Raw genomic sequence first — 15,352 nt, 5'->3', positions numbered from 1 at the left:
TTAAATTGAAACTTGTCATTGAAGATGTTAGTTTTTGCTTCTCCAAACTGAACTCAAACAAAGCTCTGGTCATTTCTATCAACCGACTGTCGCCTTAAACGCTTCCTTTCTACTGTTGAGCTCTGATTAGCATGAAGGGGATTTTGATTGGAGTGAAAGGGGGGCAGAGGGAAAGATTGGGACTCATAACAGATGGATATTCGTCTCCAGGGCAGGCTTTTCCTGCTGCTGCTGTCCCCATGGTTGGCTTCATTACCCTGGGCTCCTGGTGCTGCCTCGCTTGCTGGCAGCCTGGCTTTCTTCCTCATTAATTGGGTTTGGTTACATTAAGCCCCCTGGCCAAGGGGCAATCCTGCAGGAGAAATATTCAGTTTTTAGAGCCTCACTCGAAGCCAGCGGAGTTCAAGCGGCTCTGCGGATGGTAATTGGTTATTTATTTAGGCTTCTGCAGGTTGGTCTCCAAAAGAGACGCTACTGCAGGACGATGTTTGCTCTCTTTTGTTGGACACAAACACACCTGGTCCTGGGATGACTGTAGGAATTCAGCAGCCGGCACACCCTTTGCTTCATACGCAAACATTTAGCATTTACGGATGCTTTGAGTCTATTGTCTGTGGAAATAAATGGTCTGGAGAAGGGAGTGGGCGCTCTGATGTCATCCTGAAAAGATTCTCCTCAAGTGGAAACCGTGTTGCCAGGTTGGGTGGGTTTCCGCCCATTTGGGATGCTTTTGAACATGCTGAACTTTTACAAACCTATGTGTCTTATTAGGGCCGTTGTAAAGGAAGAAAGGCGGAGTAAATTTCTGCCACAACACTCTGAAATTTTGAAATTGATCTCAGATGTTTTCCAGACAAAACGTGGACATTTCTGAGTTTAAAAAGTTGAAAATTTGCTACAAAAATCTCAAAAGTTCTGAGATTAAAGTCAAACATTTTCTAGAAAAAACTTGGAACGTTCAAAACATTTTAAAATTTTAGAAAATTTCTAAGAATAATCTCAAAATTTCTGAGCTTTTGGTGGAAATTTACTCTTTTTTTCTACCTACATTGGCCCTAATACGTCGTCTTAAACCCCAACTTTATTGAGTTGCTTTTTCCATTGGAATAACAACACAAAAGTCAACACAAGTATTCAAGTAACAGAATGTCTATCTGTGCGACAGTGAGGAGTTATTTCCAGTAAATAAAGTTTAAATTAGGGTAGAAATTATGTTTTGGATGCTGGGAGTTGTTTGGATCTAGGCAGTGATTCCTTCCCTGTTTTCAGCCTTTTTGTGCAGAATTATTTTAAATTTTTAATTCTATGCTAGCTTGACTTTAACATTAACATGTAGATGTGTTGTGGAATTTGGTACGTTTTGGTTCAGTGGAAAAAACAAAAGTCAAACCACATATGAACTTTCTGACAGGTCAGATGTTTTAAATGATCTAATCAATCTCAGACTATCACTTCTTAATAATGACAAAATAAACATCAAGCCTGAAAACATGAAACTGTGACGGACTGAATCTTCTGGTCTTTGTGTGGGAAATGTTTGCGTGTTTTTCGGTTTTGAATCCTGATACTTTAGTGGAGCTGTTGTCAGTTAGTTGCTATGGCAACGGGTCTGATGAATACGGTTTTTCTGTGTTATTTTCATTTTGTTGTGGCACTAAATTAATAATACCTACATCTCCAGGTTTCATTTTGTTGCCTTTTGATGGCAAGTGAATGAATCGCCTTTTTGTCCTCCAGCGTTGTGTGCATGTGAGAAATTTCCGGATATTTAAATGACGATACCTGGCGCTCCTAACACGGGTTTCATTAGAGGTTGAGATTTGTTCTGGTTTTTTTTTGGAGTTGGGCTGGTTTAACTGGAAACTGTCAGTCAGATCTGGCAACCCTGAGTGTGAATTATATCTCACAGCAAACCATTTCAGCTGCTTGCCTCATCTATTCACATCCCATGCTGGTTTTGCAGTGCATCTTTGTCCTGTCGGATTTCGGGGAGTGTGTTTCGGGTGAGAAGGGTTTCTTTTAGTGGGCAGATTTAGCAGCATGGGAACCCACCGCCGCCACTCGAGCTGCCGACTCCCCAGCTGTTTGTGAAACACCTCACACCGTTTCTACTCTCTTGATTGTAGCCGCCGGCTCCAAGAGTCCTCATTGCATATAAATTACAGAAGTGGGAAGTGATTATTATAAAATTCCCGCTTTCGCCTTTTTTCCCCCCACTCCACTCTGCAGAAGTGCTATAATTGAGTGGAGTACAAAAGCTGCGCTGTGAGGCGGAAGAAGGAGAGGGATGGCTCAAAAGGCAACATTTAGGAGGGGTGGATGGTTCTGGTGTGACGTATTTCTCATGATCATCAGCCTTTAAAGCAGGGGTCTCAAACTCCAGGCCTCAAGGGCCGCAGTCCTGCAGTTTTTAGATGTGCCACAGGTACAAAACACTGGAATGAAATGACTTAATGACCTCCTCCTTGTGTAGATCAGTTTTCCAGAGCCTTAATGACCTAATTATTCTGTTCAGGTGTGGTGCAGCAGAGACACATCTAAAAGTTGCAGGACTGCGGCCCTCGAGGACTGGAGTTTGAGACCCCTGCTTTAAAGGGACCAAAAAAACGCCCACAGTGTCTGTCCACACAGGGCTTCCTGCCAGCGCCGGTTCCAGACAATAAATTTCACCTTAAACCACATCTGAAGGCCCAGCCAAGCCTGGATATGATCAGTCTTCTCCGTCTCCCTTCTCCTGCTCTTCCTAAGCAAAGAAGAAGTCCTACACTGCAAAAATGCTAAATCTTACCAAGTATTTTTGGTCTAGTTTCTAGTGCAAATATCTAAGTACACTTAAAATATGACAAAACTAACTTCGAAGTAACTTTTCATCAAGATATAGGAGCTTGTTTCAAGTCAATAATTCCTTCATATTGAAACAGTTCTAGTTCCACTGGCAGATTATTTCACTAACAACACATTTTCTGAAAGTTAAATCTGCCAGTATTACTAGTATGTTTTCATCATTATTAAGGAATGGGACAAAACAAGCTGACATATTGTGAAAAGCTGCTCTTCAGTTAGTCTTGTCTTATTTAAAGTATACTAAGATATTTGCAGTAGACACTAGACAAAAATAGTTTGGTAGATTTTGTGTTTTTGCAGTGTAAGCCTATTATTTGTCCAGTGAAACGGACAGAGACTTCCTGTGGCTGCCCTCCACTGGAGCTTTTGGAGTCACGGTGGGAACGAGACAGGATCACAGTTCAAACAAACTCAGCGTCTTTAATTAGTTTGCATTTGAAACTAGTTTTTTTCCACTTTCTGTTCCTAATTTTAGTTCATTTAAAAAAAAATCTGTGGCACATTCAGGAAGCTGATGTGTGTTGCTACATAAACATTTCCAGGTTGATATCTTTCTGTATCTTTTCACTGATAGTAACCATGGTTGCATAATAAAAATAACACAATAAGACGACAGTAGTCCTTAGGAGGGAACTCTATCTACCTACACTCAAGGCCAAGTTGGTGAGACAGCAAGTCCATAGAGAAAACTTTTGGCGTCCCGCTGTCTAGAAAAACTCTCCTGTTCCTCTTTGGAAATTCATGGGATTCCCAGATAAAAGGGAAATTCTGCAACTGTCCTGAAGTCCCCTTCCAGTGGGGAATGTCTGAAAACTTTCCAAAAGAAGGCAACCGTTGTAGAGTTTTCATCCAACTGTCAGATCAAACTTTTAAAATGTAGCAAAACAGAAAATCCAAATTAAAGGTTTGGGTTTAATCAACCAGGCTAGTGTAATGTTGTCAGTGTTGGCGGCACGCACAGCTGTAATAGGCAGGAAGTAAGAAGTTGCAAGCTAGCATGGAACAGAAATATGGAGAGAGGTTTTTAGAAAGCTGTAATTGTCTTGTCTTTCACCTAGTGTTGGCGATGTTATAAAGTGTCTGGAGACGTAGAGAAAGAAATGAGTCTAACAGCAGAAACGACTGATTAGTAATGGGAGGTAAAAGTTGCTACGTCAGAACTTATTCGACAAATGTTTCCACCTCACCTCTAGCAAATTAACTCTAAACACCATCTCAGGCGAATATAAAAGCATTTCTGAGAAGTAAAGGAAGTTCATTTTAAATTTTGATGTTTCCATCAACCTTTTGCAATGTGTTGGTTCCAGGTGCGCATAAAAACAATGTTGATGGAAACTAGGGCTACAAATAAATAAATAACACTATATCGCTTTGGACACATGATCAATGTCAATAAATAATACATCTGATAAAATATTCAAGTTTATTATCTTCCCAAAATAATATCAAAAGTAATTTGACAAGACAGTTATCAAAAGAATAAAATATTCACCTCACTCCGATCCAGAACCGCACAGCATTCTGGGAGATGTAGGCAGAGGAAAGACTCGCACGGCTAGCTAAGCTAGGTCGGTAGCTTCAACTAACCCACTCACTCCTTGGTTGCCTAGCAACAACCTGCTGAGTAACTTGCCATAACTGCTTAAAAGTAACAATTAATGACATGGAGTAAAAACTGTGGATAAAAGGGGAAAGGTCACCAGTTTGACTATTTCAGATATTTAAACATTAAAACTAATCAATAAAAATTGTTATTGACTGATATGAAACCTTTGTATCGTGATACGTTTTCCAGCCATATTGTGCTCCTTGATCAATGTCAGAATGTTGTTCCTCAACTCTAAAGAACCGACACTCCCCGTCTTTGGATTATTTATTCCTAAGCTGTCCCGTTATCGATGGCTCTTCTTTCCTCTATAAGGAAATGTTGGTGTCGTTCAGCCAAAAAGCCATTTATTCTGTATTGGTCACAGGTCTGCAGCTCTTCCATGGTGGATTTGCCTTCCTTTCTCCCTGAATGGAAGCTGTTTATTGGGAACTTGATGAAAAATGGGATTTGACAGCTGGAACTGGGAGAAGCTGAGGAGCTGCTCCTCCAGAGTTGGTCACTTCCAGGAGCTTTTTCTTCTCTACAAGTTGAGAGACTTTTAGGTTCTTATCTCATTCCCACAGGAGAACAAATGGGAGTGGAGAGGATTAAAATAATACTGGCGAGAAAGCTGTAATTTAGCCTCCAGTGTGGGCATGTCCTGCTCCCTTTGGCCTGGTTAGTCCCTCCCTTCAGGTTTAACAGCCTCATTAAGAAGCCTGCCCCTCTTTGGAGACACTCCCACCTTTCTGGATTATCCCGTCACCTTTGACCCTTTGTGACTGGAGGTCAAAGAAGCTGTTTCACCTGAGCTGAAGCTCAGTGCTGGTAGTTTTTGTTTTCCCTGAAACAGGCCACACATCAGAGAGTCCGCTGCGTCCCGTGTTTGATGGAGCGCCGCGAGGCTTAAAGCCGAGCTGGAAAGACGAGGAGCTAAATTGGCAGAAGGGATTGGAGCCTCGGCCTGATTAGGGAGCCGGGGTAAATGATGCCTCGTGTGGTCGGGGGACGCTTTCGTTTCATGGTTAGGACATTCCCAAAGGGTGATGGGAAGGGGAGGGAGGCCTTAACCCGAAGCTGGTGCCAGCCTGAGAGAGGATCGCAGAAACTCAGACATTCCAGGCATCCCGTGTTGGAGAGGTTTTATGAAGTGTGTGTGTGTGTGTGTGTGTGTGAGTATGCTGAGGGAACCGGTCACTGCTTGGCACTGCAGGAATGTCACTTTAGCACACAAGTCATTAGACAACAATAAAAGCAGTTTGTTATGTCTCTTTATGAGAATTACTTTATTTAAAGGGTCAGTAAATTGTAAAAACACCAAAATACACAGAAACAGTGGTGGGCACACTTCTGCTAGAGCGCTAATTTTCTGTTTAGCAATTTTGCTTATTTTAAAAACATTTAGTGCAGGTAACACAATGTTTAGCTGGTTAACTGGCTTCCTGAATAAACAGAAGCACATATTTTTGCTTGCAGTTCAAAAGATGTTCCAGAGAGAAAAATTCTTTGTTAAATAAAGAACTGGACACAATTCAGCTAACATGCTAACAGTGAAGCAAATTTGCGTTTAGCGCTCGAATACTGACTAAAGAATTATACAAATAATTAGATGTTTATAGTCATGCTCTTAGTTTGAAGTTGGCGAAGACTGCAGCAGCTCCACTTCCTCTTCTTTTGTTATCTTTCTTTTTTTCAACAATAACTTTAATTTCAATATAAGAGGACTATAGAAAATGTAAATTATGTCAAAATTAAATTGTTACTCGAGGGTTGTAGTTTTACAAGGGCAGGCATAACATGAATTAATCAATGCTTTAGCATTAGCTTCCATTAAATACCATGTTGATATACACTGCCTGGCCAAAAAAAAAGTCGCCACCAAAAAATGGCCACACTCTCTAATATTTTGTTGGACCGCCTTTAGCTTTGATTACAGCCTGCATTCGCTGTGGCATTGTTTCAATAAGCTTCTGCAGTGTCACAAGATTTATTTCCATCCAGTGTTGCATTAATCTTTCACCAAGATCTTGTATTGATGATGGGAGAGTCTGACCACTGCGCAAAGCCTTCTCCAGCACATCCCAAAGATTCTCAATGGGGTTAAGGTCTGGACTCTGTGGTGGCCAATCCATGTGTGAAAAAGATGTCTCATGCTCCCTGAACCACTCTTTCACAATGTGAGCCCCATGAATCCTGGCATTGTCATCTTGGAATATGCCCGTTCCATTTGGGAAGACAAAATCCATTGATGGAATAACCTGGTCATTCAGTATATTCAGGTAGTCAGCTGACCTCATTCTTTGGGCACACAATGTTGCTGAACCTAGACCTGACCAACTGCAGCAACCCCAGATCATAGCACTGCCCCCACAGGCTTGTACAGTAGGCACTAGGCATGATGGGTGCATCACTTCACCTGCCTCTCTTCTTACCCTGATGCGCCCATCACTCTGGAACAGGGTAAATCTGGACTCATCAGACCACATGACCCTCTTCCATTCCTCCAGAGTCCAATCTTTATGCTCCCTATCAAACTGAAGCCTTTTTTTCTGGTTAGCCTTACTGATTAGAGGTTTTCTTACGGCTACACAGCTGTTCAATCCCAACCCCTTGAGTTCCCTTCGCATTGTGCGTGTGGAAATGCTTTTGCATTCACAGTTAAACATACTCCTGGGTTCTGCTGTTGTTTTTCTTCCATTTGATTTGACCAAACGTTTAAGTAATCGCCGATCACGATCACTCAGGATTTTTTTCCGACCACATTTCTTCCTGGAAGACGATGGTTCCCCACCATCCTTCCAGTTTTGAATGATGCGTTGGACAGTTCTTAACCCAATTCTAGTAGTTTCTGCAATCTCCTTAGATGTTTTCTCTGCTTGATGCATGCCAATGATTTGACCCTTCTTAAACAGACTAACGTCTTTTCCACGACCACAGGATGTGTCTTTTGCCATGGTTGTTTAAGAAATGAGGAGTTACTCATTGCATCAGCTGGGGTTAAATAACTTGTTGCCAGCTGAAAGATAATCGCCTATGCAGTACTTATCCAATAGGAGGCTTGTACCTATTTGCTTAGTTAAATCCAGGTGGCGACTTTTTTTTTGGCCAGGCTGTGTAGTTCTTTAGCGTTAGCAGAACTAATGTTCATGATTAGTGCTTTATGGTTAGCACAACTAACTGCCCACCACTGCACTGAGATGATAAACAGCAGGGCCTGTTGGACTGATTCATGCTGAGCTCTCCATCTCTTCATGTATCGATCCGACCTGCGACCCGTTATTCCCAATCACATAGCACATTTTTAGCATAGCAACGTTTCCATTTAAAGCACAGTCTGCCTCTAACCTTGGTATGATTTCTTTTATTAAAATCAGAAAGTGCATCAAAGTCCATCCATGTTGTTCTTAAAGACCGGAAATGGTGGCGGTTCTTCATCTTGATCGATAGAACCGTCTGGAAGCGCGGTGCTGATAAAACCGAAGCGGTGCGGTGGCCGCCGCGTCCCGTCCAGACGCGCCCCAACGTGTCCCGCATTTAGCCGTACTTCCTGTGGATGTTTGGACTGCAGCTCGGCTCAGATGGCGAACAGTAGATTTAGCATGGCTAGAGTGTTTCCATGTGTGCGCTGCAGCTGAAGCGGATGAAGCGGTTGGCTGGTGTGGGTCGGACCGGTTTTGGACCGGTTTCCCTTTGAGGTCGTCTCTCTGAGTCAGCTGGGGATGAAGGTTTACGGTCAGGCCGCCGTTTGCGTGATCACCCGTCTCCTAAAAGCTGCTGCAGATATTTTCTGCTTCCTCTCGTCAGACCCCCGCCCTCCTCCTCCTCCCTCATCCCCCGGCTCTGGTTCTGTAATGAACTCCCCTTATTCACCAGCTAATGACTGCCTTTGATCTGCAGCCTCAGACCTCTGCTCCAGCTCTACCTTGCAACTCTCTCATTTTTCTCCCTCTCCTCTGCGCTCCGCCGAACACGCTGTTTCTTTTCGCTCCTCCCGTTTGCATCCTTTGACTTGTTTTCCCGGCCTCCCTGCAGGGAGTCGGGGTTTCAGTCCCGCTGACCTAGGCTAAACAAAGTTTGGAGCTACCAGGCTTCAAGACGAGACATTTACGAAATTATTTCGTCTTCCCGAACAAAACTTTAGAGACCGGAACCTGCAGCTGCGTTGCGTTATCCGTGCGTCACGCAGCGGCAAACTGAGTCATGTTGCAAACAACGTAAAGCAGATGAGTCTAATGGTTTTCACGTCCTGATTTTTGTCTCCTCAGTCCAACAAAGTCCCGGTGGTGCAGCCGTCCCACGCCGTCCACCCGCTCACGCCGCTCATCACGTACAGCGACGAGCACTTCGCCCCGGGCTCCCACTCCGGCCATCACCCCCAGGATGGAGGCAACAAACAAGGTAGAGACACGCTGACAGAAACAGGACGGTGATGAACATGATCAGCATTTTTTTTTTATTTGTTTAACATTTAAAAGTGACGGGAGGAACGTTAAACGGGCTGCAGTTCAGTTTAAGACTTAACTGTAGTCATGGGACGATGAAACGTTTACTGAGGTCTCTAAAAGTTGCTCTCATCGTTTAAAGTGTTTCTAACAGGGAGCAGAGACGGCAGAGGAAGTCTTATAGAGCATCACAGTGCTGCCCCTCCCCCACCTGATGCTGCACACTTTTTCCTTGCTTCTGTGTAGCGAACCTGTACTATTCAAGGGGTTCTGGACCACAAGAACTGGGAAATACTTGAAACACCCTTTAAAAACAATTCAAAAAGCTCAAACACCAAATAATATGAATCCAATTCAGTTTATTTACATAGCAGCAGTTCACAACAAATATTGTCTCAAGGCGTTTACGAAAAAAGTCATTTCAATTCAATCACACATGCGTTCCAGTTGATGTGGACTGAACAGGGACTAAACCAAAGCAAACATGCTAGCCTACTACAAACCTCGATATGGGTTTGGTTGAACTAAATTCTGATGCGGTTCAAATGCAAATGTGAATGCAAGCAGACCGGAGACCGCCTCAAAACCAGGAAGCGGAGTACTGCGCAGGGCATTCTGGGTAAATACAACCAAAACAAATGCGCTAGTCTGATTCTAGCTACAAATGGATCGTGGTCTTGTACCAAAGACAAATGACAAATCCTCCAATTGCTAAAATATGATATAGCTCCTTTTCTGTTAACATTTTGTGAAGAAGGAAGTTGCGCTTAGTGTCTTCTTTAGAGGTGTTTGCGTCATTTCCTTCCATAATTTCCCTGTGCTGAGGCGAACAGGTTTTTCAATTAGTTTGGTTTATTTAACACAGTTTAATGAGAAAGAGAACCAAACCAGCTGAAAATGTAACAAGGATGCATTTTTTGTCATCAGTTGGAGAGGTCAGGTGTGAAAACAACCTAAAGGTCGAGGCATGTAGGATTAAAATATAAGAGCGGATAAACAGGATGATAGTAGAGAGTAGCTTGGGCCCAACTGATTCACTCATCACTGTGTTAAACATATTTACAATATGGTTCTTATAGATTAAAACAAGACGATAGACGACTTGTCATGCAATTATACATTTGTAAAACAGCTAAAAGAGTTCTCGGTTTGTTCAGGCCTTAAAATAAACCCAAGTTGCCGTCTGATGACAAACGAGCAGCCTTTGATGAAAGACTTCAAGCTCTGAAAGAAAATAAAGCGCTAGCTAAAAATACTGCAGCGACACATTGTTGAACCCAATTTTTATTTAACTTATGCAACGCTTTAGTGTTTTTCTTCTTCTTCTGACTGTCGCTGCTGTCAGGAATGAGTAGAGACGCTCTGACCCGAAGGTGTCACGGTGAAGTGGGATCTGGTTTGAAGCCGCCCGTCGACCGGCCGCTCCCTCGGCTCGGTTCGGCTCGGCTCGGTTCGCAGGAATAAGATCAAGCTGCAGCTCTGACAGTTTGGACGAGGCGCCGCGGCCTCGCACAGCTGGAGGCCTTGGCAGCTTCTCCATGATGCTGAGGGAAGAAAAAAACGGCGTTTCGTCCTCCACCTTTTTGCTTTCTTCTCCTGCGATGATGAAGATGATGAAGACGGGACCGGCTATAAATAACGCTGCGGAGCGGAGATGTGAGGAAGCTGTGCTCCACATACGCCTTGCGTCTGCCAACATGCGCTGTGATGTCGAAGCATGAAAGAACAAACAGGAAACAAATAAAGAAAAAACTAGATTTCAGAGAAAAGGTTTTTACTTTTCACATCAATTCCTGACAATAAAGAGAGAAAAAAAATCCCCAGAGGGCCGTTTTTCTTTTTTCTCCTGCATTTGATCTGCGCTCTCACAACCCAACAGAAATCCACGTCCAGGCAATCTGGCTGCAGAATTAGCTGTAAATGATTTCCCCAGGCGTATTCATGTGTATCGGTGGTGTTAAGCTGAGGATGCTTAAAACCAAATCTCTCTCTTTTTAATTTTTTTTTTAGCTGTCCCTCTTGCTCTTTCTCTCCCTCTTGAATCGACCAATAGCTGCTCTGCCTCCTTTGGAGGGCTCAGACTTTGATCTGCTCGTTAATTATGAAAAACAATCATGGATTTTCTCATTATGAGCTCTAATATGCGCGGGGCTGCTGCGTGGGATGGAAGGTCGAGCGGAGGGAGGGGGCAGAGGAGAAGCATGTTGAATTAAAGAAATGAAGACGGGGACCAGATTTAGACGGAGCCGCGGCTTCCAGTGGGAATGTCTGCTGGATTTCAGTGGGAATGAGAGGAAAACAAAGGTTTTCTACAGGTGAGAGGGACGAGGCTAGCGCTCAGAAGAGTGTGAAGTAGCGGATTAGCCACGGCTCTGCAGACGGGAGCCTCCCACTCGGCCTTCTCTGAGGAAGAGGATGGAAGCCTCTGCAGACCTTGGCTGGGAATGATAGAGGAGGAAAGGCATTTGACCTTTTTTCCCCCCCTTTCATGTCGCTGGATTACACTCTGCAAAAGGCTTCCCATATTTTTAATTAATAATTTAATAATAATTTATTTTCCTTCCAAGTTGCCAGGCTTCCATGTTGTCTTCTCAGTCAAAAGCTTTCAGTTTCTCTTTGCGTTGATCTATCGATGTCTAAAATAGTGCATGACTGCAAAATGCATGTAAAAGTAAAATGTCTGGAATCGACTTCTATTCCCCACCTTTTACTCTGATACCCCTGAATAAAATCCAGTTACTAGCTGAATTCAGTAATAACCTGATTAGCAAACATAAATTAGTATATGCAGCTTTTTTTCTTGAGGGCTGCAGAGGTTTTGCATGAATTTCCAATCTCTCAAATTTACACAAAATCAACAGGTTTTATGAATAATTTAGTTTATTCAAAAATGTTGGGTATATGAAAGTGTTCACACAAGTCAGGCCAAAATTGACCTTTCATAAGAGCAGAAAATAAAAGAAATACAAATCTGGAACTGATTTGGGTCCATATGACTTTATCTCCAGTTGAACTAAACATGATTGTGTAAAAACTCCTGCACAGCTGAGCCCACATTCACAAATATTCTTAGACTGTTTTCCCACCAGATTGTCTAGTAGTCTTTGTTCAATTAGGGACCAACAATTGCATCATTTATTGCATTTTTAGCTGCTGTGATTCTCTTATGCACTGCACAAACGATCCAAGCCCTTTGAGCATTCTGTTCCCCTCCTCGCTTGTGGTGGCTCTGCAGCAAAAACCTCCGAAGAAGAGCCCGAACGCTCCTTCTTCAAATAAACAAAAATGGAGTAGCGTCAGATTTTAGCAGTTGCAGGATTTCTCTTTTCTCTCTAGCAAAAGACCACAAGCCATTTCTCTTGCTAGCGCTAAACTCGCACGTTTGTTTTGGTTCTATTTACCCAAAATGCCCTGTGCTCTCGCCTGTCTGTTGATGCCCTTGTTGCCAAGGAGATGAGTATAAAGGACTTTGCAGGCAGAACTTCTTGATTTTGCTGCTTCATGCAATGAAACCGCCTCTCATCCGGAGACACATGATTTACACTGCATGCGTCTCCGTTCCACTTCACCGGCGGAGTGGAGTCGTTCCTGATCAACCTGATTTAGAGCTCGGATATCGATGCGTCAGAAACTGCTAAACGTCCAAGCTAAAGTCGACAGTTCCTCAAGTTCATTGAAAAGCAACTGAACAAAACGTGTCACCGTATCATATCATACCGCATTTAGCAATTTCTAGGTAGATGCAACAGAGTCTTATATAAGTTTTTTCCTCTACATGATGCACTTTTTGACTAATGCAAATTTTTACTCCAGTTACGTATAGTCTGGGAAAATACTGCACATGAAATAATTTGAAGTTTGATCTTGTTAAATGAGAAAATATGAAAACTTTCCAGGGGCTAAATTTGGAATACTTTTGGTATTAAAGCATGTTGTGGAATCTTTCTAAATAAAACAAAAAAATTAAAATGTCTGACCTAAAACAGGATTTCAAGCAGATATCCAAAATATAAATGTCAACAATAATAATTAAAAATACAAAACCCATCAAATGACAAGCAGCCAAAGTCCAGATTTCTCAGAAAACCTGGAGAAATTATTAAAGCTTTAAGGTAAGTCTGGCTGCTTGGGGGTTAAAACGTAATGAAGTGAGGGATGGGTTGAAAGTAGCAGGAAGTAAAGCAGATGTTTGTCCTCCTGCCATTTTGTTTTTACTACGTTGTGTCACTAAAATAAACGTCTTGACCTTGAAGCTCGGTAGGAGCTGCAGATTGAGGAGCTTAGCAGGGAAAAAGCTTCAGCTATCCAGCTTAAGGAATCAGAAACACTGAAAGGGATCCGGCTCTGCACACATCCTTTCTGTCTGGATTAGTAATGTGAGGTCAGAAGTCATTTTCAGACCCCAACTGTAAGACCTTTTCACTGTTTAAACTACATTCAGTGTGAATCTCGGTGAAACCTGAGTAAAGTTTCTTAACGTCCAGGACTTTAAAGAACTTTGTTGTTGGATTGGAAGGGTTTCTAAAATAAAATGAGCTCCAAGGCTGTCCAAGACCAAACTGAAAAGATTTGGCTCGTTATTTTACCTTGAGAACTGGATCAGACTCTCCAGTCCCAATACTGGACTGGTTTGAGTCTGACTAAAGGAGAGGGACTTCTTTGTTTCAATAGGTAACTTCTCATTGGAACAGTCAGAAATCACCTGTGGGGTTCCTCAAGGTTTAATCCTAGGACCTCTCTAATTTAATATCTATATGCTCCCACTGGCTCAGTTTAAATAAGATTATCTATGCAGATGATCCACAACTCTAGATTTTGAAGTCACCATGTCACTATGAGCCCATCTATGTTCTGAAATGATGCTTGGAATAATTGAATGTGTGGGGATGTCATAACTTTCTCCAGATGATCAGAAGCAAAACTGAAGTTATTTTCTTTGGACCCAAAGAGGAATAATCTAGAGTCAAAGCTTCAGTTATTACAACTGGATACTAGAGATGAGGCTTAAATCTGACCTGAACATTCAGAGTCACATAATGACAGTTACAAAGTCGGCCTTCTATCATCTGAAGAGCATTTCCAGGATTAAAGGACTAAAGTCTCAGCAAGAGCTAGAGAAACTCATCCATGTGTTTATCTTCAGTCACATTGATTACTCCCACAGTGTCTTCGCAGGCCTGCCTAAAAGATCAATCAGATCCAGAACACTGCTGCTGGCGTTCTGACTAAAACCAGGAAGATGGAGCACATCACCCCTGTTCTAAAGTCCCTACACCGAGAGAATAGACTTTAAAATATTGGAAGTTTATAAATCACTAAACGGCTTAGCACCACAATACATTACAGATCTGCAGCTGTAGTATCAACCTTCCAGACCTCTCAGGTCTTCTGGTTCTGCTCTGCATCCCCAGAACCAGAACCAAACATGGAGAATCAGCTTTCAGCTTCTATTCACCACAAATCTGGAACAAACTTCCAGAAAACTGCAAAACAACCGAAACACTGAGTTCCTCTAGAGCAAGGCTAAAAGTTTAGAGCTGCCTTTGATTGGTAGTAACTGGAACATTGATCAACATATTTGATCATTTTGATGACGGCATTAGACAAAATGTAAGGTTTTCTATTTGTTTTCCTGACTATATTATGTTTTTAAGGTGTGAAGCACCTTGAATAGACTTGACCTGGTCTTGTTTATGGCTGTATGCTCTGTATCTGAACATGGTTTCTGTTTGCAGGGATGCCCAGGCATCATCCTGGACCAGACATGCCCAACTTCTACTCCCTGTCTCCTGGAGGAGTGGGACAGATCACGCCCCCTCTGGGATGGTGAGTCACACACGGCGGTTCTGGGTGATTAATGCTGACGCAGAGCAGCCGCTGGCTCTGGTGAGCAGAGCCGGGCTGCAGCTGCAGCTGCAGCAGGGAGGTCTGCGTCTGGCTGGTTCTGCAGCGCTGCTGTGGCTCCGACCGCACCGCACATCCAGCTTCCCCCCATGCTGCTGCATCTCCTTAACCTCCATCAAAGCTTCTGAAGCGCTCGTCTCTTCAACACTTGCTCTGTGATTGAGAAATCAGTTTCCAGCCTCCTTTTTGTTTTGCTCTGTTTCTTCATCTTTTTTTCAGTTCGTGTCAGGCTGAGTGAAGCCATGTGGAAAGCAACACACAAATGTGTTAAACCAGTCATTCATCCTCTCTTCCCCGAAAATCTGATTACCTCCAGCTTTTGGCTCCATTTTTCATTTAGTGTCACTTCTGAAGACGAAAAACAATTTTGCCATCTGTCTTAAACAATTAAAGGATTTTTAAACCATGGTCACATTTCTGCAACCACTGCTTGGCACCCAGTAAGATTTTGTGTTTTGTGTTGTGGTTCCAAAGTATTTTTGTTTTGTTTATAGTCCAAATATCTTGGTACTCTTTTAAGAACCATTTTCTTAAAATAAGACAAAACTACCTTACAAGTAGCTTTTCAGAGTTT

General features: G+C 42.7%; 1 protein-coding gene across 4 annotated transcripts in view; it reads left to right on the top strand.

The window, feature by feature from the left end:
* Nucleotides 1-15,352, top strand: part of lef1 (lymphoid enhancer-binding factor 1) — a 65,614-nt gene that overhangs the window by 25,368 nt on the left and 24,894 nt on the right. For all 4 annotated transcript variants that reach the window (XM_032562294.1, XM_032562293.1, XM_032562296.1 and 1 more), the window contains exons 4-5: nucleotides 8,698-8,830; nucleotides 14,610-14,700. In XM_032562294.1, the coding sequence (XP_032418185.1) occupies nucleotides 8,698-8,830; nucleotides 14,610-14,700 (224 nt within the window). The remainder of the gene's footprint in view (nucleotides 1-8,697; nucleotides 8,831-14,609; nucleotides 14,701-15,352) is intronic.

This window comes from Xiphophorus hellerii, chromosome 5 (assembly GCF_003331165.1).
Source record: "Xiphophorus hellerii strain 12219 chromosome 5, Xiphophorus_hellerii-4.1, whole genome shotgun sequence".
Taxonomy (NCBI): domain Eukaryota; kingdom Metazoa; phylum Chordata; class Actinopteri; order Cyprinodontiformes; family Poeciliidae; genus Xiphophorus; species Xiphophorus hellerii.
The sequence above is the reverse complement of the archived record's forward strand: the minus strand, read 5'-3'. Positions and strand labels throughout refer to the sequence as shown.